This window comes from Bufo bufo, chromosome 1 (genome assembly GCF_905171765.1).
Source record: "Bufo bufo chromosome 1, aBufBuf1.1, whole genome shotgun sequence".
NCBI classification, from domain to species: Eukaryota; Metazoa; Chordata; class Amphibia; order Anura; family Bufonidae; genus Bufo; species Bufo bufo.
This window is the reverse complement of record NC_053389.1, coordinates 132976419-133003812: the sequence shown is the minus strand read 5'-3', so window position 1 is coordinate 133003812 and position 27394 is coordinate 132976419. Positions and strand designations below refer to the sequence as shown.

At 41.7% G+C, this 27394-nt stretch overlaps 1 protein-coding gene across 8 annotated transcripts in view; it reads left to right on the top strand.

Annotated features, from left to right (window-relative positions):
- The window catches only part of CHD5 (chromodomain helicase DNA binding protein 5), a 235063-nt gene that overhangs the window by 80303 nt on the left and 127366 nt on the right, over window positions 1-27394 (top strand). For all 8 annotated transcript variants that reach the window (XM_040429570.1, XM_040429528.1, XM_040429519.1 and 5 more), the window contains exons 4-11: window positions 572-690; window positions 3298-3536; window positions 5731-5852; window positions 6898-7015; window positions 9591-9763; window positions 11093-11317; window positions 20429-20629; window positions 25963-26174. In XM_040429570.1, coding sequence (XP_040285504.1) covers window positions 572-690; window positions 3298-3536; window positions 5731-5852; window positions 6898-7015; window positions 9591-9763; window positions 11093-11317; window positions 20429-20629; window positions 25963-26174 — 1409 coding nt within the window. The remainder of the gene's footprint in view (window positions 1-571; window positions 691-3297; window positions 3537-5730; window positions 5853-6897; window positions 7016-9590; window positions 9764-11092; window positions 11318-20428; window positions 20630-25962; window positions 26175-27394) is intronic.

The window sequence follows — 27394 nt, the reverse complement described above, 5'->3', positions numbered from 1 at the left end:
GCTCCTATACTCTCTGGTGCTCCTATACTCTCTGGTGCTCCTATACTCTCTGGTGCTTCTATACTCTCTGGTGCTCCTATACTCTCTGGTGCTCCTCTTGATGAATAGTAGGTGATCGATTGGTGGGTAGTGAATACCCGCCCATTAGTGGGTGGATGACATCACTTGTACCTGTAATTGATCTGCCTATATATATCTGTGTAACACATGTGGAATGTACTTGTTGAGAAAGGCAGTGTGCCGAAACCCGTTATATATTGTTACTTCTTACATAATAAGCAATAAAAGAAGAAGATTCAGCATATTTAAGCAGTTGCCGGGATTTACTTTCACTTTCGTCCTCGTGGAGTTTCACTCCTCCCCGCAGCAACGCTGACTCGCAGTAGCTAGCGCTGGCTGGATTTGTCTTTATCTCATTAAAAATGGACACACTGTCAGTTTTTCATGGATATTTTTCAACCAATTGCGCATCCATTTTCCAGCCGTCTGTTCTTTTTTATGTTCGTTTTGTATCCGTATTTTAACGGCCGAGCAGCTCACTATACATACTTGTATGCTGTTTCCTCCAAAGGAGCCAAAGACCTCAGCACAGCTGATGGAGGAATGGGGACTGGACAACGTGGACTATGCCTTCTCCGAGGAAGACTACCATACACTGACCAATTACAAGGCATTCAGTCAGTTTCTCAGGTATTCACCAGGAGTCCTGGACCATAAAAGAGGGTGGGGTAAATGCTGTTTTATGAAAAGTCTGCTCCTGGGATGTTTTATGGGCCTTTCCGGGCTGAAGAGGTGATGCTCATCTGTCCAACATAAATTTAGGACCCCTACACATTTTATATAATATACAGTTTTCTTTTTGGAAACAGATGGCATAAAGTATATTGTAATAATCTATGTGTGATATCTGATGCATGATGCATTCTCCACGACGAGTTTTTATTAAATTAGGGCATCTGTCTTATTAAAGCAGAACAACTGCATATAATTACACCAGTTTCATATCCCCGAGGCCTTGTTCACATTTCCGTTTTTTACGGATGCTATCCACCTTTTCCACGGACAGGACACGTACCCATTGATTTTAACATACCACACATCAATATCCTTTTATTGACCTATGGTCAGTGAAAAACTTACTGAGACATGCACTACTTAGGTCAGTGCTACGGACCAAACATGCCCATTCAAGTCTATTTGACACAACACTGAAGGCATCTGTGTTTGGTCCGTTCTTTACTGACCACCCATAGGAGATGCTCTAGGGATTAGTTTTCAGGTGAGCAGTGTCCGTGGAATATGGATGAGACACAGAGGGTAAAAAAAAACGACACACGGACCAAACAGCGATCCTTCACAGACATCTTCACTGGTGAACCACAGGTGGATTTTGTCACAGATGTCAAAAAGACACAGAAATGTAAACAAGGCCTTAAAGTGCCAAAATGGGAACCAAAAATAAGTGACCCTTGATCCCTGGTTCTCCTTCCTGTTGCTTTGGAGTAATCCCATCATTTGACCTTTTAAATCTCTGCTGAATGGCTGCACCTGCAGGACATACATTTATGTGGCAGCTAGGGATGAGCGAATCGACTTCGGATGAAACATCCGAAGTCGATTCGCATAAAACTTCGTTCTAATACTGTACGGAGCAGGAGCTCCGTACAGTATTAGGGCTCATGCACACGACCGTATGTATTTTGCGGTCCGCAAAAAACGGATCCACAAAAAATACGGATGACGTCCGTGTGCATCCCGTATTTTGCGGAACGGAGCTGCTGTCGCCTAATAGAACAGTACTATCCTTGTCCGTAATGTGGACAATAATAGGACATGTTCTATTTTTTTGCAAAACGGAAATACGGACATACGGAAACGGAATGCATACGGAGTACGGTAATTTTTTTTTTTTTGTGGACCCATTGAAATGAATGGTTCCGTATACGGTCCGCAAAAAAAATGGAACAAACACGGAAAGAAAATACGTTCGTGTGCATGAGGCTTTAGAATGTATTGGCTCCGATGAGCCGAAGTTATTGCTTGGCAAAGTCTCGCGAGACTTTGCGCAATAACTTCATAAATTAATTTGTACTGTAAAGAAACATTTCCCGAACTCCGGTTTGGTTCCAAGGCACCACTTGGAACCGAACCTGAGTCCGGGAAATGTTTTTTTTACAGTACAAATTAATTTATGAAGTTATTGCGCAAAGTCTCGCGAGACTTTGCCAAGCAATAACTTCGGCTCATCGGAGCCAATACATTCTAATACTGTATGGAGCTCCTGCTCCGTACAGTATTAGGACAAAGTTTTATGCGAATTGACTTTGGATGTTTCATCCGAAGTCGATTCGCTCATCCCTAGTGGCAACACCTGGGGTCTATTCACAGGTATAGCACAGCGCCACCTAGCGGCCACATCTCGGTACAGTGTTGATGGCTTAGGTCTCTTTTACATGGGCCACTGCTCATTTGTTTCCAATGATTGTTTTATTGTTGAGCTACAGTAGAACCACATTTACATGCAGCAGTCATCCCCTCTGTATGGGGATGAATGATCGCTGCTGCAAACGTTTATCTCCCTACAGATCCATTGTTTGTCGGTAGCAAATCTCTGTTTACACACAGCAGTGTGCTACTCACAAAAGATGATGTTGTCCCCAATAATTGACCCAATCCTTGGCCCGTGTGAAAGTGTCCTTACTTCTGGTTTGCATTGGCATTGTGGTTATTGGAAACGGTCACATTGAAAACGCAGTGTAATCTACAGACAGCATGTTATAGAGCAGAAAGAGCTGAGCAGACTGATTATATAGATTTATGGAAAAAGATTCAGCAAAACCTGTAATTTATTCATTTAAGGGGGGTTTCCAGGCTTTTAATATTGATGACCGATCCTCAGGAAAGGTCATCAATATCAGATCTGTGGGGGTCTGACACCCGGCACCCCCGCCGATCAGCTGTATGAAGAGAAGGCAGCACCATGCGCACGTCCCATCTCCTGTCTATCTGCTTGCTTGCCGCAGCTATGTAGACAGTGAGCAGGAAGAGACACAGGAGACGGCATGCGTGCACAGCGCGTGCCTTCTTGTCATCCAGCTGATCGGACCCCCACCGTTCTGATATTGATGACCTATTGATAGGTCATCAATATTAAAAGCCTGGAAAATCCCTTTTAGTAAGTGACGGCTGTCTCTGTACGCACAGTCATAGAGGGAAGACTGTCACCTACTATTCAGGCCGCTTCACTTTATGACTGTTCGGCACTCTAATATGTTATCTCTTTTATATCTACTTTAGACCTTTAATAGCAAAGAAAAACCCTAAGATTCCAATGTCCAAGATGATGACTGTGCTGGGCGCCAAATGGCGGGAATTCAGTGCCAATAACCCGCTAAAGGGCAGCTCGGCAGCTGCGGCTGCTGCTGCTGTGGCTGCGGCTGTTGAGACTGTGGCAGTTGCTACTCCGCTGTTAGTTCCTCCTCCACCATCTGCTCAACCGCCTCCTATAAGAAAGGCCAAGACCAAGGAAGGGAAAGGTATGGTTCATATAGCTTCAGTCCATAAAGAGGCAAGACTGGGTCGGCAGGAGAATTAGGGCTCCCATTTTAGCAATTGGTGGGGGTTGAACCCTACCCATCTAACCTTTTATAGCCTATATATATATATATATCTATAGGAGAGAAGAAAAGTGTTAAAGGGTTATTCCCTTCTTGTGAAGTGAAGCCATCCTTGATGCTGAGATTGAAGGGGTCCACCGCTGCATCCCCTTTAATGTCTTTTCCCACACACCAGTGCCCTGGCAGTCACATTGAAGGTGAATAGGGCCGGCTGCAGGTCCTTGCACAGTCAGGTGGCTGGGAGTGCTGCTTTGCAAGGACTTGCACTAAGTCAGCACTGTGGTCTCTTCGCTCACAAGATCCCGGAGAACAGACCCATAGCAATCATATAGCAGCCATATGCCATCAGTTTGTAAGATGGGATTACCCATCCCTCTTTTACTTTGTTAAACCTCCATTTTTGGAAAGCTGGGTAACAATCAGTATGGCTTCCACTTAGGGCTGGGCGATTATGACAAAAATGAAAATCGCGATTAATTCAACATGTAAGGGTACTTTCACACTAGCGTTTTTGTTTTCCGGTATTGAGTTCCGTCACAGGAGCTCAATACCGGAAAAAAACTGATCAGTTTTATCCTAATGCATTCTGAATGGAGAGCATTCCGTTCATGATGCATCAGTTCAGTCCCTCTTACGTTTTTTGGCCGGAGAAAATACCGCAGCATGCTGCACTTTTCTCTCTGGCCAAAAATCCTGAACACTTGCCGGAATACCGGCATTAATTTACATTGAAGTGTATTAGTGCCGGATCCGGCATTAAGTGTTCTGGCAAAACGGATCCGGCCTTTCGGTCTGCACATGCGCATACCTTTAAAAAATGCAAAAAAAATAATTTATACCAGATCCGTTTTTCCAGATGACACCGGAGAGACGGATCCAATATTGCAATGCATTTGTCAGACGATCCGGCGACGGAACTGCCTGCCGGTATCCTCTGCTGCAAGTGTGAAAGTACCCTTACCTCGATTTCGATTATTGAGTGATTGCAATGATTAGGAGTGGCGATCGCATATGATCTGATATTAATAACATTATACCTGATCCATTTGCTCGTGACGTGCCACCCATCGCCATCTTGCTTGAAGGTCTGGCTTGAAATCTTGTGCGGCCCGAGATGACGTCATACATAACCACGGATGGGATTTCGGCCAAGATCTTCAAGCAAGATGGCGGCAGACGGCCCGTTGCTAGCAAATAGAACAGGGTAAGTATTATTTTTTTGTTTTCACTATTTCAGGTTAAATCGATTTGCTACCGCGAAGTAAAAGGAAATTCGGCTTCACGGCGAATCGAGTTTATCCTGAAATACGGATCAAAGTCCACTTTGTGGATCGCTCATCACTAGTAGTCACCCACCTTTCTCAAAGGCAAATATGCAAAGGTTTATTTATCTTTAACCCTTTGTTAGTGCATAAGACATCATATTTAAGGCCTCCTTCACACGACCATTTTTTTTTTTCCCGTTTACGGGCCGTTTTTTGCGGTCCATGTACGGAACCATTTATTTCAATGGTTCCGCAAAAAAAATACGGAATGTACTCCATATGCATTCCGTTTCCGTATTTCCCTTTTTCCGTTCTGTTGAAAGATAGAACATGTCCTATTATTGCCCGCAAATCACGTTTCGTGGCTCAATAGGTCCGCAAGAAAACGGAACACATATGGAAATGCATCCGTATGTCTTCCATATCCGTTCCGTTTTTGCGGAACCATCTATTGAAAATGTTATGCCCAGCCCAATTTTTTCTATGTAATTACTGTATACTGTATATGCCATACGGAAAAATGGAACAGAAACGGAAACAAACAACGGATCCGTGAAAAACGGACCGCAAAACACTGAAAAAAAGCCATACGGTCGTATGAAAGAGGCCTTAGTCAGGTGTCTGAGAAGGTTGTGTGTCCTCCCCTGGGCAAGCTTCAGTGAAGGGTAGTCACCCAGCCTTTCCAGGAATGTATAATAATTGCCTCACAGAGGAGGATGAAGCAAGGGCTCAGTCTGAATCTCAGAGATGGAGCTCTGAATTCAGTTCAGTAGGACCATGGGGGGGATTGAGCGAGGCCTCATGATAACATTCTTCCTTCTACCTAATGATGTCTACATGATGTCCAGGGCCCGGTGTTAGGAAAAAATCTAAATCCAAAGACTCAAAGAAGAAAGGAAAAGGAAAGAAACTTGCAAATCTGAAGTTTAAATTTGGAGGCATGGCAAGCAAAAGGAGAAAAGGCTCTTCGGTGAGTATGTGCAAACAGTGTATCACGTCATCAAAAAGAAATCTAAATTAGTCCTGAGACTTTCATTTTGTGTAGGCCGCTCCTATTCAGACCTATATGTCTCCATGGTTACAGACTACAAACAAATTATGTGTTGTCTGATCCATAGAGACACATAGGTGTGCATACACACAAGTGTCATATTAAAGGGGTTTTTCCAAGTTCAGAAGTCATCCCATATCCACAGTATAGGGATTCACTAACTGATCCCTGGGGGTCCGACTGCTGGGACCTCCACCCATACCGAGAACAGGGGTTCCATTCCCCCGATCTGATGTAGCGACAGATTGAGCATGTACCCCGCCGCTCTATTCCTTCTCCATGGGAGCCCCAGAAATAGACAAGAGCTGTTCTCGGGATTGGTGGGGTGTCCTTTTCACTTCAGTGAAGGTGAAATACATCATCAGACACATCTCATGGACAGGTGTGCCAATGTTTTTGGCAGAAAACTGCCATGTTTTTCTAAGGCCGTGTACATGTCACCATTTTTTTTAAACTTCTTTGGAAATGTCCTATCCTTGTCTTCCTAACGGACAAGAATAGGACATGTTTTATCTTTTTTGCAGGCCGAAGGAACGGACAAGTAGATGAGAACAGCACACGTGTGCTTTCTGCATCTTTTGCTGCCCCATTGAAATATATGGGCCAGCATCCCCAAAAAACGCGGATCGAATGTGGACTGAAAATACATGCGCATGGGGCTTAATTCTGGACAACCCCTTTTTTTTATTTGCACCCTTTGTAGGCTCATATGCTTATTTGAATACTGTAATGAGATCTGTCAGACACTCTCCCCCATCTCACTCTATGACCCAGATGCTTATAAATGCAGCTTCCACACTGTCCTCCTACCTGCTGTTTTCAGCTCCAAAATGGCAGCTTGTCCTGTCCATTAAACTGATCGACAGAATATGGTCAAAGAAAGTTCTGTATCGGCAGAATAGAGCGAGCAGTAATGAGTCTGACCATATACATGTATATCACATAATACTGGTTGTGTGTCCAGAGTGAAGAGGACGAGAGAGAGGAGTCGGACTTTGACAGCTCCAGTATCAACAGCTCCTCTATCCGGTCGGATATTCTAGCAAAGAAAGGGAAACGAGGGAAAAAAAAAAGTAAAAGGAGTAAGTATTCTCATTCTTTCACTTTTGTAGTACAGTGTTTCAGGCTGTTGGGATAACCGCCTTCATGGGTCTCAACTATAACTACTATAGGAGATCGAATAGGCATAACCAGTCATCTCTAGCACGTCCTTGTACTTCACTTAACCCTTTTGGGAGTTAATACAGAGAGGTCTTCTGTTCAGGATCCTCATCTTTTTTTGGCTGAGAGCGGAGAGCAGTTACAAAGAGGGTCTCTCGCTATGGAGGGCCTGTCCTGTCCTACATTATATAGATAACCTAATGATTTGAATGAAAAATTTGTAATCCTTAATTTCCCCTTTGGTGGCGCTGCTAGGAAATTCAACACTTAGTGCCGGGTTTACCCATAGGTTACAGCTAGTCACTGGAGGTCTTAGCAATTGCAAAAACTACAACTATCAGCCTACAGAAGGGCATGGTGGGAATTGTAGTTTTACAACAGCTGGAGAGCTGCAGGTTGGCCAGCCCTGCCTTAGATGATGCAGTGGATAGCAGCCGCAGCATCTAAGTGGCCAGAGAAAGTGGTCTGTCATCACGTTGGCCACAATGTGATTGTGGTGTCCCAATGGGTTGGTATGGCAGCAGGAACCTAATAGACCCAGAGCGTAGATGAATGCATTACAGCATTGTGCTGCAGTGTTTTATAGAAGAGATCGAGTGGTCAAGTTCACTAGTGGAACTTACAGAATGTAAAAAGAAAAGTTAAATAAAACATTTAAACATTTAACAAAAATGCAAAAACACTTTTCCCTTATATTGTGTCAAACATTAGAAAGAAAAGTGCACGTAATCGGTATTTTCGCAGCCATAATGACTCCATCTATAAAATTATCATATTAAACCTGCACAGTCAACAATGTAAAAAAATGCCTCCACCTTTGCAAAAAACAAAGACAAATAAAAAAGTATATAGTAATATATAGCCCAAAATGGTACCAATGAAAATGTAAAAAAAAAATAAGCTCTCATTGCTGTTTTCCTCTCCACTCTCTTCAAAACAGCAGTGTTGATGGAAAAGTAAAAACATTATAGCTCTTGGATGGCAGGGATGAAAAAAAAAGATTGCCACATTCTAAAGGCCTTAAAAGGCCATGGCTTTTAAGGGGTAATCCAGCTTTTCGATATTGATGACCTATGCTCATCAATTTCAGATCAGTTGGTGTTTGACACCCTGCACCACCACCAATCAGATGTTTATGGCAGCCGCCAGCACTGGAAACATACAGTACAGACCAAAAGTTTGGACACACCTTCTCATTCAAAGAGTTTTCTTTATTTTCATGACTATGAAAGCATTAAAACTATGAATTAACAACATGTGGAATTATATACATAACAAACAAGTGTGAAACAACTGAAAATATGTCATATTCTAGGTTCTTCAAAGTAGCCACCTTTTGCTTTGATTACTGCTTTGCACACTCTTGGAATTCTCTTGATGAGCTTCAAGAGGTAGTCCCCGGAAATGGTCTTCCAACAGTCTTGAAGGAGTTCCCAGAGATGCTTAGCACTTGTTGGCCCTTTTGCCTTCACTCTGCGGTCCAGCTCACCCCAAACCATCTCGATTGGGTTCAGGTCCGGTGACTGTGGAGGCCAGGTCATCTGGCGCAGCACCCCATCACTCTCCTTCATGGTCAAATAGCCCTTACTTTCAAAGTTTTCCCAATTTTTCGGCTGACTGACTGACCTTCATTTCTTAAAGTAATGATGGCCACTCGTTTTTCTTTACTTAGCTGCTTTTTTCTTGCCATAATACAAATTCTAACAGTCTATTCAGTAGGACTATCAGCTTTGTATCCACCTGACTTCTCCTCAACGCAACTGATGGTCCCAACCCCATTTATAAGGCAAGAAATCCCACTTATTAAACCTGACAGGGCACACCTGTGAAGTGAAAACCATTTCAGGGGACTACCTCTTGAAGCTCATCAAGAGAATGCCAAGAGTGTGCAAAGCAGTAATCAAAGCAAAAGGTGGCTACTTTGAAGAACCTAGAATATGACATATTTTCAGTTGTTTCACACTTGTTTGTTATGTATATAATTCCACATGTGTTAATTCATAGTTTTGATGCCTTCAGTGTGAATCTACAATTTTCATAGTCATGAAAATAAAGAAAACTCTTTGAATGAGAAGGTGTGTCCAAACTTTTGGTCTGTACTGTACGTGCTCGTGTACTGTGGCTCAGCTCCCATTCAAGTTTTTTTTGCTGCATACAGCTTTTACAGTTTTTTTATTTTAAATTCAGTAAAACTTGTTCTTCATTTATCTCTTGTTACTTTTTCTTTTGCATGACCTCATTGAGGTAGCACTTATTGCTATACGTGTGCCCACCTCATCCCTATGGCACCTGATAAGAGAACCCCTCTAAACCAGACAACTGGGTAGTATAGAAAAAGCCAAGATAAATCTTCTATTAGGGAGCCTCCCCTTCTGTTATCTAATGCCAAATGTGGTGGGCCCTGGGCTGTGCTGGACCTCAGTGTCCATTAAAAAACACTGATAAAAATATACATGGTAGTGAGAGTCCGCTGTTCATAATGTGATTTCTGTCTAGTTGAAGTTGGAGAAGGAGATGGATATGAAACAGACCACCAGGACTACTGTGAAGTCTGTCAGCAGGGAGGAGAGATAATACTTTGTGACACGTGTCCTCGTGCCTATCACCTTGTCTGCCTGGATCCAGAGCTGGAGAAAGCCCCTGAGGGCAAGTGGAGCTGTCCTCACTGCGTAAGAGCTTCCTTCATTCAGCAAATGTCTATAGTCTTAAAGAGGTTGTACAGGATTAGACAAACATGGCTGCTTTCTCCCAGAAACAGCCTTACATCTGCCCATGGTTGTGTCTGGTATTGCGCTCAGCTCCATCCAAGTGAATAGGAATTAGCTGCAATACCACACACAACCCGTAGATAGGTGTGGTCTGTTTTTGGACGAAGGCAGCCATGTTTTTGTAATCTTGCACACACCCTTTAATATGCTTAGGAACACCTAACAGAAGATTTCTTGATGTTACATGTCCAACGCATGAGGCTACATGGCTGAGAGAGTCTGATGGTAGTTACCTTTGTGATTTCTATGAAGATCTTAGATGCCTCCAAATCTACATCAATATCTACATCTGCTTGGGCTGGTCAACTGGCTGATGTGTATACTTGGGGAAAATGATTTATTTGGCTATTTCAATAACATCAGAGCAGGATATGTTATCAGAATCTGTCCATAGTGCAGCCTTAGGGACCTTTTACACCGGCCCGATGTTTGGGCCGATTATCTGGAACATCATTTGACCAGCAGTTGTCCATGATTTATGTTCAGAATTTTTACTTTTTGAATGAATTCATAATGTCGTGTCTAGCTTGTTCACAGCGGGGGCACTTATGTCTTAGCCATATAAAACAGGTGCCATTAATGTCTTAAGATAGATTTGAAATTCTGTTTTGATCCTATGTTGAAAAAAAGAGATGAAAGAAAATTATATTTAAAGGGGTTGTCCCACAAAATTCTAGATTTTTCAAACCACCACCTGGATCTGAATACTTTTATGACTGTATGTATTCTAACATTTAGCATAGCCACTGAGCTATTCAATAAAATGTATGTGTATAGCGCCACTTTCTGTTTGTTCTTTTCCTTATTCCTTGCCCACCTCACTGAGGTGGTCACACGCGCTCAGTTTAAATCTTCGACTATCACCAGCCATATCTTCTGTTAGAAGCTGTGACAGTTACAGGGAGAGAGTTGCAGCAGAAAGGACATGTCCCCTGAGCTAGGGCATGTCCCCTGAGCTGCCAGTTTGAAATAAATCGGGGATATCTCTGAATCCATCAGAGGTACAGGGCTGGTTCTAGCTTTGTTAGAAAGTGATTGTTATGTATTTTATCATGTCTGATTTTCGTTTTTTACATCATTGATGGCGTTCTGGAAGGATAGGGATTCATTGAGTCTTTTTTTGGTAGGTCCCTTGTGAATTCTGTGTATGCAGAGGTTGTAGATGTTTTGGTTCTTGGAACATGCTGTATGTATGTAAATCTGGTAGTAAATCTCTCCCTCTTGTACTAGGAGAAAGAAGGCATCCAATGGGAGCCAAAGGAAGAAGAGGAGGATGAAGAGGATGCTGGAGAGGAAGAGGATGAAGAAGATGACCATATGGAGTTTTGTCGTGTCTGTAAAGATGGAGGGGAGCTCCTGTGTTGTGACACTTGCCCCTCCTCCTACCATTTGCACTGTCTTAACCCACCTTTGCCTGAAATACCAAACGGGGAATGGTTATGCCCTCGCTGCACTGTAAGTGGCCGTATGCCATGTTCACAACCCTCAGATTCACCTATACACTTAGACCACACAATTTGCCATACCGAATGATTTGCCAGCTCTATCTTTTTCTTTTTTTTTCTTTTAAATCTTCTTTATTCCAACCATATTTATACAAACAAAGATTCTAAAACATACATAAATATTTTATACTTGAATCCCATTTAACCCCCCCCTCCCCAGAGAGCAAGAAGGAAGAGAAAGAAAGAGAAAAAAAAACAACCTTTTTAACCATTTAACTTATCCATAAAAATCTTCCATTTGCTCCATAGTCTACTATAAATGTGCATTTTATTTGATTTAATATAACCTGCTTTCTCAATGGTTCATCATATTTATCCACTCATTGATAGTGGGCACCTCAGTTCTCATCCATCTTCTGGCCACTAATAAACGGGCCAAGAAAAGGGATTTGTACAACATACACTTATTATCTTTTGATAAAGATGAGGAATTTCAACCTAAAACACAAACAAAAATTGAGAAGGATAGTTTGAGACAAAAAATATCACCAATCAGTTCAATAAGGCCCTGCCAAAAAGGTTGTATTTTAGGACACCGCCACCACATATGGATAATATCCGCTTTTCTGTTTTCACAACTTGGGCATACGTATAGAATACCAGTTGAAAATCTTTGGAGCCAACTAGGAGTCACATATAAACGATGTAGAATCATAAATTGAGTAACTCTCTGCACAGGACTCAGTTACTTGCTTCCCAAAACCTCCTCCATTGTTCCTCAGTTAAGGAACCTATATCCTTTTCCCATGCAATCTTACTATTGCATCTCTCCCCCTTATTTATAACTACTCTTAGTTTTTTATATAAAGTTGAAACCAATCTATAATTACCCCTCCACCCCAAAATAAAATTCAACAGTTCATGTGAACACAATACCAAAGATTTATTATTTTAGACTCCTTTAAAAATTGCAGATAATTGATTATATCTAAAAAAAAGCTTTGCCTATCATCTCCTAAATTCCCTAGTAACTCTTCCCTAGACTTCCCAATGCAATATTAGCTGCCAAGTTATAAAGCTTCATATCCGGGACTTCCAAACCTCCCTGATCATAAGCCAACTTAGTTTTTTCCTAATTCTTTTACCTGCCCACAGCAAATCATTGAATCATTTCTCCACTTCTATAAAGACAGATTTAGCTAAGTAAATAGGGCTATTCCTAATAACGTATTATAATTGAGGCAGTAGAACCATTTTAATAAGACCTATCTTATCAGCTTTATTTATGGGGAGTTTGTTCCATATCTTAATCCTCTCTTTAATCCTCCGAAACAACGGCACAAGATTCAAATCTATAAATTTAAAAGGGTCCTTTGATATATCTAACCCCAAATATCTGAAGCTTTCATGAGGGCCCAATATAAAGTTCTTATCTGTTACCTCAACCTTATCACTCAAGGGAAGTAAGATTGATTTGCTTCAATTGATTACTATACCTGAATACGTACCAAAATCAGTCATTATTGCCACAATATAATTTAAGTCCCTATTGGGATCACCGAGGAAAAAAAAGAAAATCATCTTCATATAATTATATTTTGTCCTCTCTCCCTCTAACCCCAAACCCCTGAAAACATAGATCCTGTCTAACCTTCCTTGCTAATGGTTCAACAACTAGGGCAAAGAGTAAGGGGGAGAGAGGACATCCCTGTCTCCAATATTACACTGGTGTATACCCAGCGCACGTAGAGGCACTTTTTTTATTGTATTTTACATTTAGTCAAAAAGACTAATCATTGCCTGCTCTTGACGTGCGCTATTTTTTTGAGTTAGTGATTTTTATTAAATAAAAATTAACTTTTATTAGGTTTTATTTAAATAACAGTGATAACTTATTTCTAACCTACCTAAATAATTAAAACTTTCATCAGTGGACTTTGACAGCACTATACTGTATGAATGCATCTGCTGACATCCGTTTTTACATTTGTGATTTAGCTTTAAGTAGCTGATATTTATTTGTCTGCTGATACAGATGCGTTGTGTCTACTCAGTTGTAGCGAATCCTTGCTACATTGTAAGCAGACTATTTGCTGTTTGTATCAATCTTAAGACAGTGCCGGCACAGCAATAAACTGAATGAATCGTAGCATTCAGACAGGCAGCAGGTAGCAAGCGCAATAAATTAAAATACAAACTGAATGAACTGTAGCCTTAGATAAGCAGTAGGTAGAAAGCGCAGCATACCTAATACCACCAAACGTCACTATACAGAGCCGACCGATACAAACAGCAAATAGTCTGCTTACAATGTAGCAAGGATTCGCTACAACTGAGTAGACACAACGCATCTGTATCAGCAGACAAATAAATATCAGCTACTTAAAGCTAAATCACAAATGTAAAAACGGATGTCAGCAGATGCATTCATACAGTATAGTGCTGTCAAAGTCCACTGATGAAAGTTTTAATTATTTAGGTAGGTTAGAAATAAGTTATCACTGTTATTTAAATAAAACCTAATAAAAGTTAATTTTTATTTAATAAAAATCACTAACTCAAAAAAATAGCGCACGTCAAGAGCAGGCAATCATTAGTCTTTTTGACTAAATGTAAAATACAACGACATCCCTGTCTCACACCTCTTTCAATGTTAAAGGGGTTGTCCAAGTTTATATTTATTGATGACCTATCCTCAGGATAGGTCATCAATATCAGATCGGTGGGGGTCCGACACCCGGCACCCCCGCTGATCAGCTGTTTGAAGAGAAGGCGCGCGCCGTGCCAATGCTGCCTCCTCTTCATTGTTTACATTGAAATAAATGGGACGGTTAGGTGTAATTACACCTGCTCACCACTGCAGATGCAACGGCGAGAAGGTAAACAGAGGCTCGTGCCTCCTCTTCAGACAGCTGATTGGCGGGGGTGCCGGGTGTCTGACCCCCACCGATCTGATATTGATGACCTATCCTGAGCATAGGTCATCAATAAATATAACTTGGACAACCCCTTTAAAGCTTTCAGACAGCTGGCCATTAACAGATATTTGTGCTTTTGGTTCACTATATATTATCTTCAGCCACTTTATAAATTCAGGACCAATACCAAATTGACCCAAAATTTCCCACATAAAACCCCATTCCACACTGTCAAAAGCCTTTGTTGCATCTAATGACAAAATAGAGCAACGATCAGTATCATTCCCCACCCATTGGATGTTGGCGAAGATTCTTAAAAGGTTTAAAGATGTAGATCTTCCTGGGATAAATCCATTTTGATCTGGATGCACTACGTTTGTAATTACCCCCTTCAGTTGCTTCGCCAAATTCCTGACCAGAATCTTACAATCATTATTCATCAGTGATATAGGTCGATATGATCCCGGATCTAAACTATCCTTACCCTCCTTAGGAATTAAGATGATCGTTGCTTCCCCTATTGAAGTAGGTAAACTAGCCACTTGTTTTAAGTGTGAAAAAACCTCCATTAATCTCTTCGCCCAAAACCCCCTATATCTCTTATATAATTCTACAGGTAGTCCATCTGGACCTGCCGCTTTTCCAAGTGGAGATTCAGCTATTGCTGATAAAACCTCATTTAATAAAATGGGTCGATCTAAGTCTTCCTGTTGGATAACGGATTTGGATTTTGGAATGTTAATGTCCCTCAGGAAGCCCATCAATCTGCCATGATCTATTTGAATCTGTGTAGAATATAAATCTTTGTAATATTCCCTAAACACACCCAATATTTTTCCTGGATCATTATGTCTTATACCCCCTTATCTCGAATTGCAGCAATATTTGCCACTGTTTTCATCTTATTAATTGTCCTAGAATTTTTTTTACCTGGTCTACCCCCTTCCCAATATCTTCTAGATCTAAGAAACAAGTCCATGTTCTCTGTTTTTTCCCTGAGATAATTGTCGTAATTATTAGATGCCAAAAGCCAAGCCTCTCTTGTTTCCTCAGTTTTTTGAATAATCATCTCTTCCTCCTTATTTACCATTGCTATTTTTAAATCATGTTCCTTTTTCTTAAAGTCTTTTTTTAATTCAATATTCTTTTTATTTAGCAGCCCTCTTGCATAAGCCTTGGCAGCATCCCCGACCATATTAACCCCAGCTGAATCCTTATTTGTTTCAAAGAAAAAGACTAACTCTCTTTCAAATTGCTCCTCTTGCCCCATTAAGTTGAGCCTCGCAGGATTAACCGAATAGAGCCTAGAAGCAGCGTTCTCCCCTACAACCTCTGAACCCACCTTTATCAGAACTTTACTCTGTAAAGTCGTCTGGTTTCCAAATACCAGATCAATCCTCGAAAGAGAGTCATGGGTTTTGCTGTAACAAGAGAACTGTCTTGGTAACGGATTATGAATCCTCCATATGTCCCACCAACCAAACTCTTGGGTTAGCTTCTTTAAAGGTGTAAACCCAGTTTTTTTTAACCTCATCTTTCTTTGTTAATCTATCCAAATCTTCATCCATCGTACAGTTGAAATCTCCCAGCAATAGTAATGGGCAGTTATATTTATCCTGTAAAAACTCATTTAATTTTAACACCTCATGTCTATAAGGTGGAGGGATATAAATCCCTGCCACGACAGATCTTATATTCTCAAAATATCCATACAGAAAGAGAAATTGCCCCTCTGCATCAACCTTCTGAGAGATTACTGAGCACGATATATCTTTATGAATAAGTATACTAACCCCTCTGCGATACCCACTATAAACAGAAGGAAACTGATGAGTAATCCATTTCTGTTTAAAAAGACACAGCCTGTCCCTCAACATATGAGTCTCCAATAAACATACTGTAGCTGGGAGATATCTGCCTATAACACTAAAACAGCATCATTCTTTACTTTCTCACCAAGCCCTCTCACATTCCATGACAAGCTTTAATTACGGGAATCCTTTATATCAAATACGTATCAATAATAAGGAGCAATAGAAGAAGAAAAAAAAAAACCTTCCTTCTTACTCTCGCCCACCCCAGCACCCCCCTCTCTTTGTGTATCAGTCCCGAAATGGTGACTTAACACCCCAGTATACTGACGCGAAGTCCACCTCCCTCCCCCATTCTTGTCCACTACACTAAAGTATTAATTATCGTCTTCCCCATTTTATTATGATGCATACAATTCGCTCCTGATAAACCCACAGTTTCCATTCAACTATTCACTTCTTGAGAAGAAGGGAAAAAAACTAACCCTATCCTTGTACGCCACTCTAAGTCATGCAGGGTACAGAAGAGTAAGTTATCTCAGCTTGACGAAGTCTTTGTTTAACATCAATAAATTTCTCTCTTTTTGAGTTGTAGATGAATTATCTGGGTAAATTTATACTTTTGATCCGTTAACTTCCACTGACCCCAACGATCTTATTTTACGCATAACAGTATCCTTATTCTTAAACGGGGTAATTTTTGCTATTATTGTCCTTGTAAAATTACCCGTTAGGCTTCTCATTGGTATCCTATGTGCTCGTTCAACTGTAAACAAGTTGGACAGATTTTCACCTCCCACCACCTCAGTAATCCAATTCTGAATACACTGTGTACAATTTACACCTTCCATTTTTTCAGGTATTCCGATCAATCTTATATTTGACCTCCTACCCCTGTCATCCAGATCTGTAATTTTCTTGCTAAGAACGTTATTCTCCACTTTCAAACTCTTGAGATCTTTGACGATTCCAAGAGCTTGATCTTCTAATTCACTTATTCTTTGTTCTGCCTAATTTACTCCCTCACTAACTTTCCTGCAATCATCTATAATCAGCTGTACTTCACATTTTAATTCCCCCATTTGTTTCGTTATATCTCCAACACATGGTTAGATTTATTCACTGCCGACATGATGTCAGATAATGGGAGAGTGTGACGTATCCAACATATCTGTAGGAGATGGTAATGATGCCTCTAATTCCTCTGTGTCTTCACTACTCGCACCCAGATTTTTAGTTTGAGTGTTGGATCTAGACTGCCCCTTATTCACTAGAGCAGACGAAGCCTGAAGAAATCTATCTAATTTACCTTCTCAATCTCCTTTAGTTTTGGGCATATCTTGTCCAAATATCTAGGAGAGCCATACACTCCAGACCGCCTCTGCTCTCCCACTTTCTCTTTATCATCTTTTTTTTAAACTATTGTTGCCTTTACAATGTTACACCCTTCCAAAATAACAAAACACATTTTTTTTTCTTCCCCCTCCCCATTATTTTTAATTACGTTTTTTTTAAATCTTACTTAATAAGGCTATCAAGATTACTCCAAGATCCGTCCCCAAACAGATCACTCAATTCCTTGGGAATTCATTATTAGACAATAAGCCTCAATTGATAAAACAGTTAATGCTATACCAAAGTCCAAAACAGACCGTCCACTCCGTTTAATGTCAGTTCATTAATAAATAGCAACCAGTATTAAAGGGAACCTGTCATCAACTTTATGCTAACCTCACTGAGGGCAGCATAAAATAGTGACAGGAATGCTGTTGTCAGCGGTGTGTCACTCATGAGCTAAAAGTAAGTGATTGCTGAGAACCAGCATCATAACCATTGCAGCCCAGACCTGGAAAAGAGTCACGGCCACCCGAGAAGAGTCCTGGTTATTCATAATCTCCTGCTCCCCCCGCCCATCTGCTGATGATTGGCAGTTCTCTCCTAGAGAGAAAGGGAGAAAACTAGGTAGAAGACTGTCAGTCATCAGCAGGTGGGCAGGAATTCATGAATAACCAGGACTCTTCTCCGGTGGCCGGGACTCTTTTCCAGGCCCAGTCTGCAATGATTGTGATGTTGGTTCTCGGCAACCACTTACTTTTAACTTTTAAATGACAGACCGCTGAAATCAACTCCCCTGTCTCTACTATATGCTGACATTAGTATGGGTAGCATAAAGTTGATGACAGGTTCCCTTTAATCAGTGGTCTGTCTTAGTTATTAAAGTTTGTTAGTATTACCCTTAAATCCACAACAAGTAGGACGCACAGTTCGTTAACTATTCTTTAGCGGACTGCAGCTGAAATTAGTCCTTTATTAGTAAGTAATATCATTAATATTCATTCCAATACAGGTTATCAAATATAAAAATTGCAGAGGTTACAGGATTCCAGGGTTAGTTGATTCACTTCCAAACATTAGGGGTTAATACAAAATATCTTTATTCAAGTGGTCCACCCCAACAGAATAAAGGTGTCCAAATATTCAGCCCTTTTCATTATAACCAAGTGTGAACAATAAGGTTGTTGGAGTGCAGATTTCATCTCCCATAGGACATAAGCAGTCCTTTTGCAGAGTGCCCCTTAAATGTCTCTGTCCAATTAGTATGCAAAGTGGTTAATAATATTATAGTAAATAACACCATCAAATGGTTGAGATGGGTTAGTGGATTCATGGGGTACTTGAAAAGATTTTCTAAACTTCGGCCAAACAAAATGGCAAGCAGAACCCCCACTCCAATACCCCGGTATCTCACTACTCCTTTACTCCTCAGAGAGTGTATTTCAGAAAAACACACATATTCCAGCGCCTCTTCCACGCCATCCGTCAAGCCCCATAATATATGAAAGAAGGTTATCTTCACCCAGGCGTCCCTCCACGTCCCGGTAGACCAGCGAAACTTCAGCATCCCCCGACTCTCTTGTTACCCTTCAGGTATCAGTCGCCACAGGAGTCGCGCACCCTCATGAGAGAGATCATTCGGCAACCAAGCAGGGGCATCTGTCCGGTCCCAGTGGACGCCGGGGATCAAGGCACGTGGGGCTTCCCCGTCAGGCGCTCCAGCATCAGCTCCGGCTAGCACACATAACTGCGGGACAGGAAAGGGAGGTGGAGCTGCAGTTTGACGTGTTACACAACCCACGTCATGCCGGCACGCATCCCCCCGCCAGCTCTATCTTAAGCTTATGTTGTTAGCTCCTTTAGTCAGGTAATATTCTAGAGTCTCCTCAAGGAGTAAGAGTCCCCTCTGTAGATGTGGATCAATATCTGTCTGCCTTGAATTATTCATAATGGTGTTCACAATACAATTCTACTCTTGTGTAAAGCTCGTACACTACAGAATTTGTGGATTTTTATCCAAGCCTTCAGAAAAACCTTTGAGGAGGATCTAGTATTTTTGGATAAAATATCCTTTCCCAAGTTATGTGCTCCACAAGTTAAATTTTTAGGTGCTCCGACTAAAATAGAGGAAATTATCAGAGGAGCAGATCAGATCTCCAAGAGAAAAATCCCTGGGTCTGGGTGGCCTTTGCATTGAGATAATCTTAACATTTGGTGATGTTCTGTTGCCACTTTGTTGAAGGCATCGGAAGATTCTTTTCTAAAGAGAAGATTACCAGAAAATATCAAAGAAGCATTGATTAATTATGAAACTGATAAAGACCCTCTTATCCCCCGATATGACTGCTTAATGCAGATTATAAATTATTAGCAGGGATATTAGCAAATAGACTCTACAGGGTACATGCATCGAAACATTGATTTTACTGAGGAGCGAAAAACACACGATTGCCAAGCTGTGTACATTACTATGATAGGATAACCACATAGCTACAATAAATGTAAAAAAAAAAACATACCTGACCTTGAAAATGACATCTTGACTTAGAGGATATAATTAGCCATGCCTAAATACTGCTGCTCTACACCCATTCAGTTATGTGGGACTGGCCTGCACTAACCAGACATGGCCACTACACAATATACACAGCTGTGCCTGGTTACAGCACACATAGGTCCTGCAAATAGCTGATCACTGAGGGTGCTGACATTGATGTATAAGGACAATGTGACTTTCCTTGGTGAATCATTTTTCAGTATAACTTTATTGGGATCTGAGCTCTCATTTTCTAATATGGAGGTAAATAATAACATTCTGGCTGCCTTCAGCCACCACTAGAGGGAGCTTAATTAGCTTAGTAAATAGACAGTATGCTCTTTAGCTCCCCCTAGAGGAGGCTGCACAGTTTGTGATGACCAAGGAACAGAACAGCATTGGTCTGTTTTACTAGGGATAGGATGAGTTAGGTTATGGTGCGAAAAATCGGTATCAGGAGGAGTAGTCTATTTTTTGCTATTACACCCCTGATACATACATGAATATTTCATTATTCATAGTGTCCGCCTTTAAAAGGCAAAGTTCAAAGGATTCTTCATTGGGTATGGAGAGAAGCCCCTACATGCATATCAGGACCTCCAGATGAGATCGATCCACTGATGCCACCTCCCAAGCCCATGGAAGGCATTCCGGAACGTGAATTTTTCGTCAAGTGGGCAGGACTCTCCTATTGGCACTGCTCATGGGTGAAGGAGTTACAGGTGAGAAAATAATTTTAAAATAATGCAAAAAAAACACTAATATATTAATTTCCATTGTATTAAAGCCTGTCAGTTTAACCTGAGAAGTGCATTATATATGGCCGTCCAGGATATCAGAATGCGATGCTGCATGTCAGTGAATGAAAACATTCTTGTTTTGATCCAGAATCTTAAAGGGGTTTTCCCGAATTTTCATATTGATGGCCTATCAATATGCAACCACTGGATACAGAGGTTGCAAACTGCTAGGCCCCTTTCACATGAGCGAGTATTCCGCGCGGGTGCAATGGGTGATGCGAACGCATTGCACCCGCACTGAATCCGCACCCAATTATTTCAATGGGGCTGTGTACATGAGCGGTGTTTTTCACGCATTACTTCTGCGTTGAGTGAAAATCACAGCATGTTCTATATTCTGCGTTTTTCATGCAACGCAGGCCCCATAGAAGTGAATGGGGCTGCATGAAAAACGCATTGCATCCGCAAGGAAGTGCGGATGCGATTTTCACGGATGGTTGCTAAGAGATGTTAGTAAACATTACGTTTTTTATTGCGCGAGTGCAATGCGTTTTAATGCGTATTGCATACGCGTGATAAAAAAACTGAACAACGGAACGCAATCTCAGGCAGAACTCACTGAACTTGCTTACAGAATCGCGCGATTTTCCCAGAACGCACGCACAACGCATTCGGACCTAATCCGCGACATTCATCTGCAAGGGGCCAAAGGGTCCATTCACACGACCGTATTTCTGGGTCTGCATTTGTTCCACAATTTTGCGGGATGGCGTGCGGAACCATTCATTTCAACCGTGTACTGTCCACCTCCGTAGTTCTGTTCTGCAGCCCCCCAAAAAATCGTAGACAAGAATGGGCATTTCTATTATAATGCTGGCCTTGTGCATTCCGCAAAATGCTGGCCTTGTGCGGACCGCAAAACACTTACGGTTGTGTGAATGAACCCTTAGCTGTGAGGAGTTAGATCTTTATGGGTTCCCTCACATGTAAAAAAAAGAATGCTCCTGTTCACTGACAACAAGCAGTGCTCCTGAAGATGGTGATTAACTGAAAGACTAGGTGTATTAGAAAAATACAGAACCTTTACACCACCACCTTCTGTCCCTTGAATCACTTCTCACTTTAGAAAGACCCCTGCATGGGGCAAAATGTAGCATATTTTTATTATGATGGATTAATAAAGCTCATTGACAATTTCCAGTGAATCACTTGTTTGTTGTGTTCCTTTTAACATAAAGCTCTGAACCCGGACATACCCAGAATTTTACCCAGGCATTTCATGCTCCGATGCTCTCCCTTCGCGCATTTCGCGCAGGGCAAGGGCTCTTTTATTTATGGCTTCCGCCCAGCAGTGTGTTCGGTGACATCACCGGCTCTGATGGGCTGGCTTTGGCGCTACCCTAGACGTTTAATAGCCATGGGCAACGCTAAAGGCCGCCCATCAGTGCCGGTGACGTCACCGGCTCTCTGCTGGGCGGAAGCCTCCGCCTGGCAGCCCTAAGGAGAGCCCGGTACATCACCGGATCTCCTGAAAATGCCTTTGCACTTTCCGGTTTGACAATTAACTGGCATAAGTCGGTATTAATGCTGATAGATAATCAACTGAAATCGCAAGTGTTGGTAGAGAGTCGGATTTCCTGTGAGGAGAGGATTAAATACCTAGGTATACATATCTCACCCAACATTAGAGATTTTGAAGATACAGTCCTGATCAAAAGTTTAAGACCAGTTGAAAAATGGCAAAAAATCATATTTAGCATGGCTGGATCTTAACAAGGTTCCAAGTAGAGCTTCAACATGCAACAAGAAGAAACGGGAGTGAGACAAAACATTTTCTGAGCATTCAATTTAATGAAAACAACGAATAAACTGAAACGGGCTGTTTTTCAGCTGATCAAAAGTTTAGGACCACACCTCCAAAAAAAAAACTAAACCCCCCCAAAACAGAAATCCAACTTCCAAACATGAACTCAGTAATGAGTAGCTCCGCCGTTATTGTTTATCACTTCAAAAATTTGTTTCGGCATGCTTGATGCAAGCGTTTCCATGAAGTGAGTGGGAACATTTCTCCAAGTGGTGAAGACGGCCGCACGAAGGCCATCTACTGTCTGGAACTGTTGTCCATTTTTGTAAACTTCCCTTGCCATCCATCCCCAAAGGTTCTCAATTGGATTTAGATCAGGGGAACACGTAGGATGGGCCAAAAGAGTGATGTTATTCTCCTGGAAGAAGTCCCTTGTCCTGCGGGCATTGTGTACTGTAGCGTTGTCCTGTTGAAAAACCCAGTCGTTACCACACAGACGAGGGCCCTCAGTCATGAGGAATGCTCTCTGCAACATCTGGACATAGCCAGCGGCCGTTTGACGCCCCTACACTTCCTGAAGCTCCATTGTTCCACTGAAGGAAAAAGCACCCCAGACCATTATGGCGCCCCCTCCACTGTGGCGCGTAGAAAACATCTCAGGTGGGATCTGCTTGTCATGCCAGTAACGTTGGAAACCATCAGGACCATCAAGGTTAAATTTTTTCTCATCAGAGAATGAAACTTTCTTCCACCTTTGAATGTCCCATGTTTGGTGCTCTCTTGCAAAGTCCAAACGAGGAGTTCTGTGGCGTTCAAGGAGACGAGGTCTTTGAAGACGTTTTTGTTTTTGAAGCCCTTCAAAACAGATGCCCTGAGACAGATGCCGTCTGATGGTTATGGGGCTGCAGTCAGCACTAGTAATGGCCTTAATTTGGGTTGAGGATTGTCCAGTGTCTTGACGGACAGCCAATTGGATCCTCCGGCTCAGTGCTGATGAAATTTTTTTGGGTCTTCTACTTGACTTTTTTGTTCCATAACCCTCAGGATCATTTAAGAATTTAAGACATTCCAAATGATTGTCTTACTGCGTCCCACCTCAGCAGCGATGGTGCGCTGTGAGAGACCCTGCTTATGCAGTTCAACAACCCGACCACGTTCAAAAAGGGAGAGTTTTTTTGCCTTTGCCATCACAACGTGTGACTACCTGACAGAAAATGACAATGAATCCACATCTTTGCACAGATTTGGCCTTTTAAAGGCATGGGGTCCTAAACTTTTGATCAGCTGAAAAACAGCCTGTTTCAGTTTATTCGTTGTTTTCATTAAATTGAATGCTCAAAAAATGTTTTGTCTCACTCCCATTTCTTCTTGTTGCATGTTGAAGCTCTACTTGGAACCTTGTTAAGATCCAGCCATGCTAAATATGATTTTTTGCCATTTGTCAAGTGGTCTTAAACTTTTGATCAGGACTGTATGAATCTTGTTCCACTGTTGAATAAATTTAGGGACAAATCTAAAGCCTGGTGCAAATTATATCTATCTGTAGTGGGCAGGGCGAATTTGATAAAAATGATAATGATGCCGCAGCTCTTATTTATTCTGCATAATTCTCCAGTCTGGTTACCTAGTGACAAATTTGGGAAAATTAATACAATATTCAGAGAATTAATTTGGCATAGGGGTCAACCCAGAATAAAATTAGAAACATTGCAGTATTCTAAAACGGAAGGGGGCTTGGTGATACCGAATCCCTGGATATATTATTTAGCTGCTCAGTGTCAACACTTCAAGGGCTGGCTAGACCCTGAGTCTACGGACATGACTAGCCAGATTTTGAGGTCACAGTTGCAAGGACAGGATATCATGATATTACTGGAGGGAGCGGACATAAGAACTGAACGGCTGACTAGATCCCTGCGACGTGCAATGTATACAGTATGGAACAAGGTAAAACAGCTTAGAGGGATCAGTGGACTTACGTTGTATACCCCTCTATGGGGGAATCCGACGATGCCAGAATTTAGCTCCCTGGAAGGGTTTGAGGATTGGAGGAGAAAGGGGGGGTTGCCTGTGGAACATTTATTAGAAGAGAGAGTTTTTCGAACATTTAATACTTTGCAAGAAGTATTCGGTATTCCCAAAGCACACTTTTATAAGTATCTGCAAATAAGACATTCATATGACACTATGATTAAAAATGGCTCCATGATACCACAACGTGATATGGCGCTTCAACTTACTCTCTCTAGAGTAGAGAAGAAAGGGTTAATTTCCACATTGTGTGGACTTCTGTTGGATAAACAACTAGAATTCCACCCGCTATCCAGAATGCGTAGATGGGAGCGAGATATAGGTGACATCTCAAAAGATCAATGGGAAGATATATTGGAAGCAATACCGTTATCATCTTTAAGTGAGGGAGGGAAACTCTCAGAATTATTCATAGTCCACAGAGAGTACAAGACGCTGATATTTTTATATCGTCTATCTAGGGTATAGATCGGATGCTACGTGCCCGAGGTGTTCGGTAGACTCTGCAGATCTCTTACATATGTTATGGCAATGTATAGCATTATCACGGTTCTGGGAAAAAGTGCTGGAAAGCGTACAAAGCGCGTATAGGGTACAAATACCAAAGGACCCCAAGGTCTGTATCTTGGGATATACTACAGAACTGACCACTGATAATGTAATTAAGATAGCGATAGGGCGTCTTTTATATGTGGCGAGAAAGTTGGTGGCGCAACAGTGGATACAAGCTGAGCCGCTGAGGTTTAATGAATATATAACCAAGGTTAATACCATGCTCTCATATGAAAGGATTATCTTCCAGAAAAGAGGATGTCCCGCCAAATTTGATAAATTGTGGGCACCTTGGAGGGAATACGTAACTTCTACAAGGAATGATAGATAGAACAACCGACACTGGAATAGGGGGGGGGGGGGGGGGGGGGGTTGGAGGTTGAACAGTTATATTGTAAATCTGTGTATTAGTGATATAGAACAGCAAGGGATGATCTATGCAATTAATATGTGGATTGCCTTAATTGAAAATTGAATAATGTAATGTTTATCAAAACGTTCAATAAAAAAAAATCTGAAAAAAAAATAAAATGCCTTTGCCCTGCACGATTCAGCGCAGGGCAAAGGAGAACATGGGAGCATGAACTGCTCCGATGCTCTTGTCAGGGGGGCTGCCTGGGTGAAACTATGGGTATGTCCGGGTTCAGCTCTGAACCCCGACAACCCCTTTAACTGTCCAGTCTTTTTAAGTAATGGCCTAGCCTCAGGATCAGCCTCAGTAGCTGATCGACGGGGTCTGACACTCTGCAACCCTTTTGATCCGCTGTTCTGTGTAGCTCTGTTGCTGGAAGTCCGCGCCAGAAGCACACAGCACAACATTATAGTGAACAGCGCTTGGAGTGAATGTGTAAAACTCTGTTAGGTAAGAAAAGTTGATTGTACACAGTAAAATCTGGAGATTAAAAGACCTTGTCTGTCTGTCTGTCAGCTCGAGCTTTACCACACAGTGATGTTCCGGAATTACCAAAGAAAGAACGACATGGATGATCCACCTCCGTTTGATTATGGTTCAGGGGATGAGGAAGGCAAGAGTGAGAAACGGAAAACGAAAGACCCTGAATATGCAAAAATGGAAGAGAAGTATTATCGATATGGCATAAAGCCGGAGTGGATGATGATACACCGGATAATGAACCACAGGTAGGAGACCCGTCTCTTCTGCAGTTTCCGATCTTGTGTGGATCCGGTTGTCATTATTTCATTGGTATTTTTCATAGTAAATAAAGTTATGATAAATTTGTATATAATCTGTATAAAATGTTGAGTTGCTGTGTACATTACCTTGTACTGATTGGGAGTTACATCCAGTATCATCCAGTATGATGGTGGAGACACTATGTACATATATTACTTATCCTGTACTGAACCTGAATTACAGCCTGTATTATACTCCAGAGCTGCACTCACTGTTCAGCTGTTGGAGTCACTGTGTACATACATTACATTACTTATCCTGTAGTGATCCTCAGTTACACCATATATTGTCCTCCAGAGCTGCACTCACTATTCTGCTGGTGGAGTCACTGTGTACATACATTACATTACTTATCCTGTACTGATCCTGAGTTACACCATGTATTATACTCCAGAGCTGCACTCACTATTCTGCTGATGGGGCTTAAGCGCTAAAGCCCGCCCATCAGAGCCGGTGACGTCACCGGGAATAGCCCAGCAGTTATTATAAACAAAAAAAAGCTCTTGCCCAGCGTGATACAGGGCAAGATACAGGGCAGGGCGATACAGAGCAAGGCAGAGCATTGGAGCATGAAACTCGGACAACCCCTTTAAGTCACAGTGCAGATATATTACGTTACTTATCCTACACTGATCCTGAGTTACATCCTGTATTCTACTCCAGAGCTGCGCTCACTATTCTGCTGGTGGAGTCACTGTGTACATACAGTGGATATAAAAAGTCTACACACCCCTGTTAAAATGTCAGGTTTCTGTGATGTAAAAAAATGAGACAAAGATAAATCATTTCAGAGCTGGTGGAGGGAAGAAAACATAAAAAAAAATAAAAAAATGTTGCATAAGTGTGCACACCCTCTTATAACTGGGGATGTAGCTGTGTTCAGAATTAAGCAATCACATTCAAAATCATGTTAAAAAAGAGTCAGCATACACCTGCCATCATTTAAAATGCCTCCGATTAACCCCAAATAAAGTTCAGCTGCTCTAGTTGGTCTTTCCTGAAATGTTCTTAGTCACATCCCACAGCAAAAGCCATGGTCCACAGAGAGCTTCCAAAGCATCAGAGGGATCTCATTGTTAAAAGGTATCAGTCAGGAGAAGGGTACAAAAGAATTTCCAAGGCATTAGATAAACCATGGAACACAGTGAAGACAGTCCTCATCAAG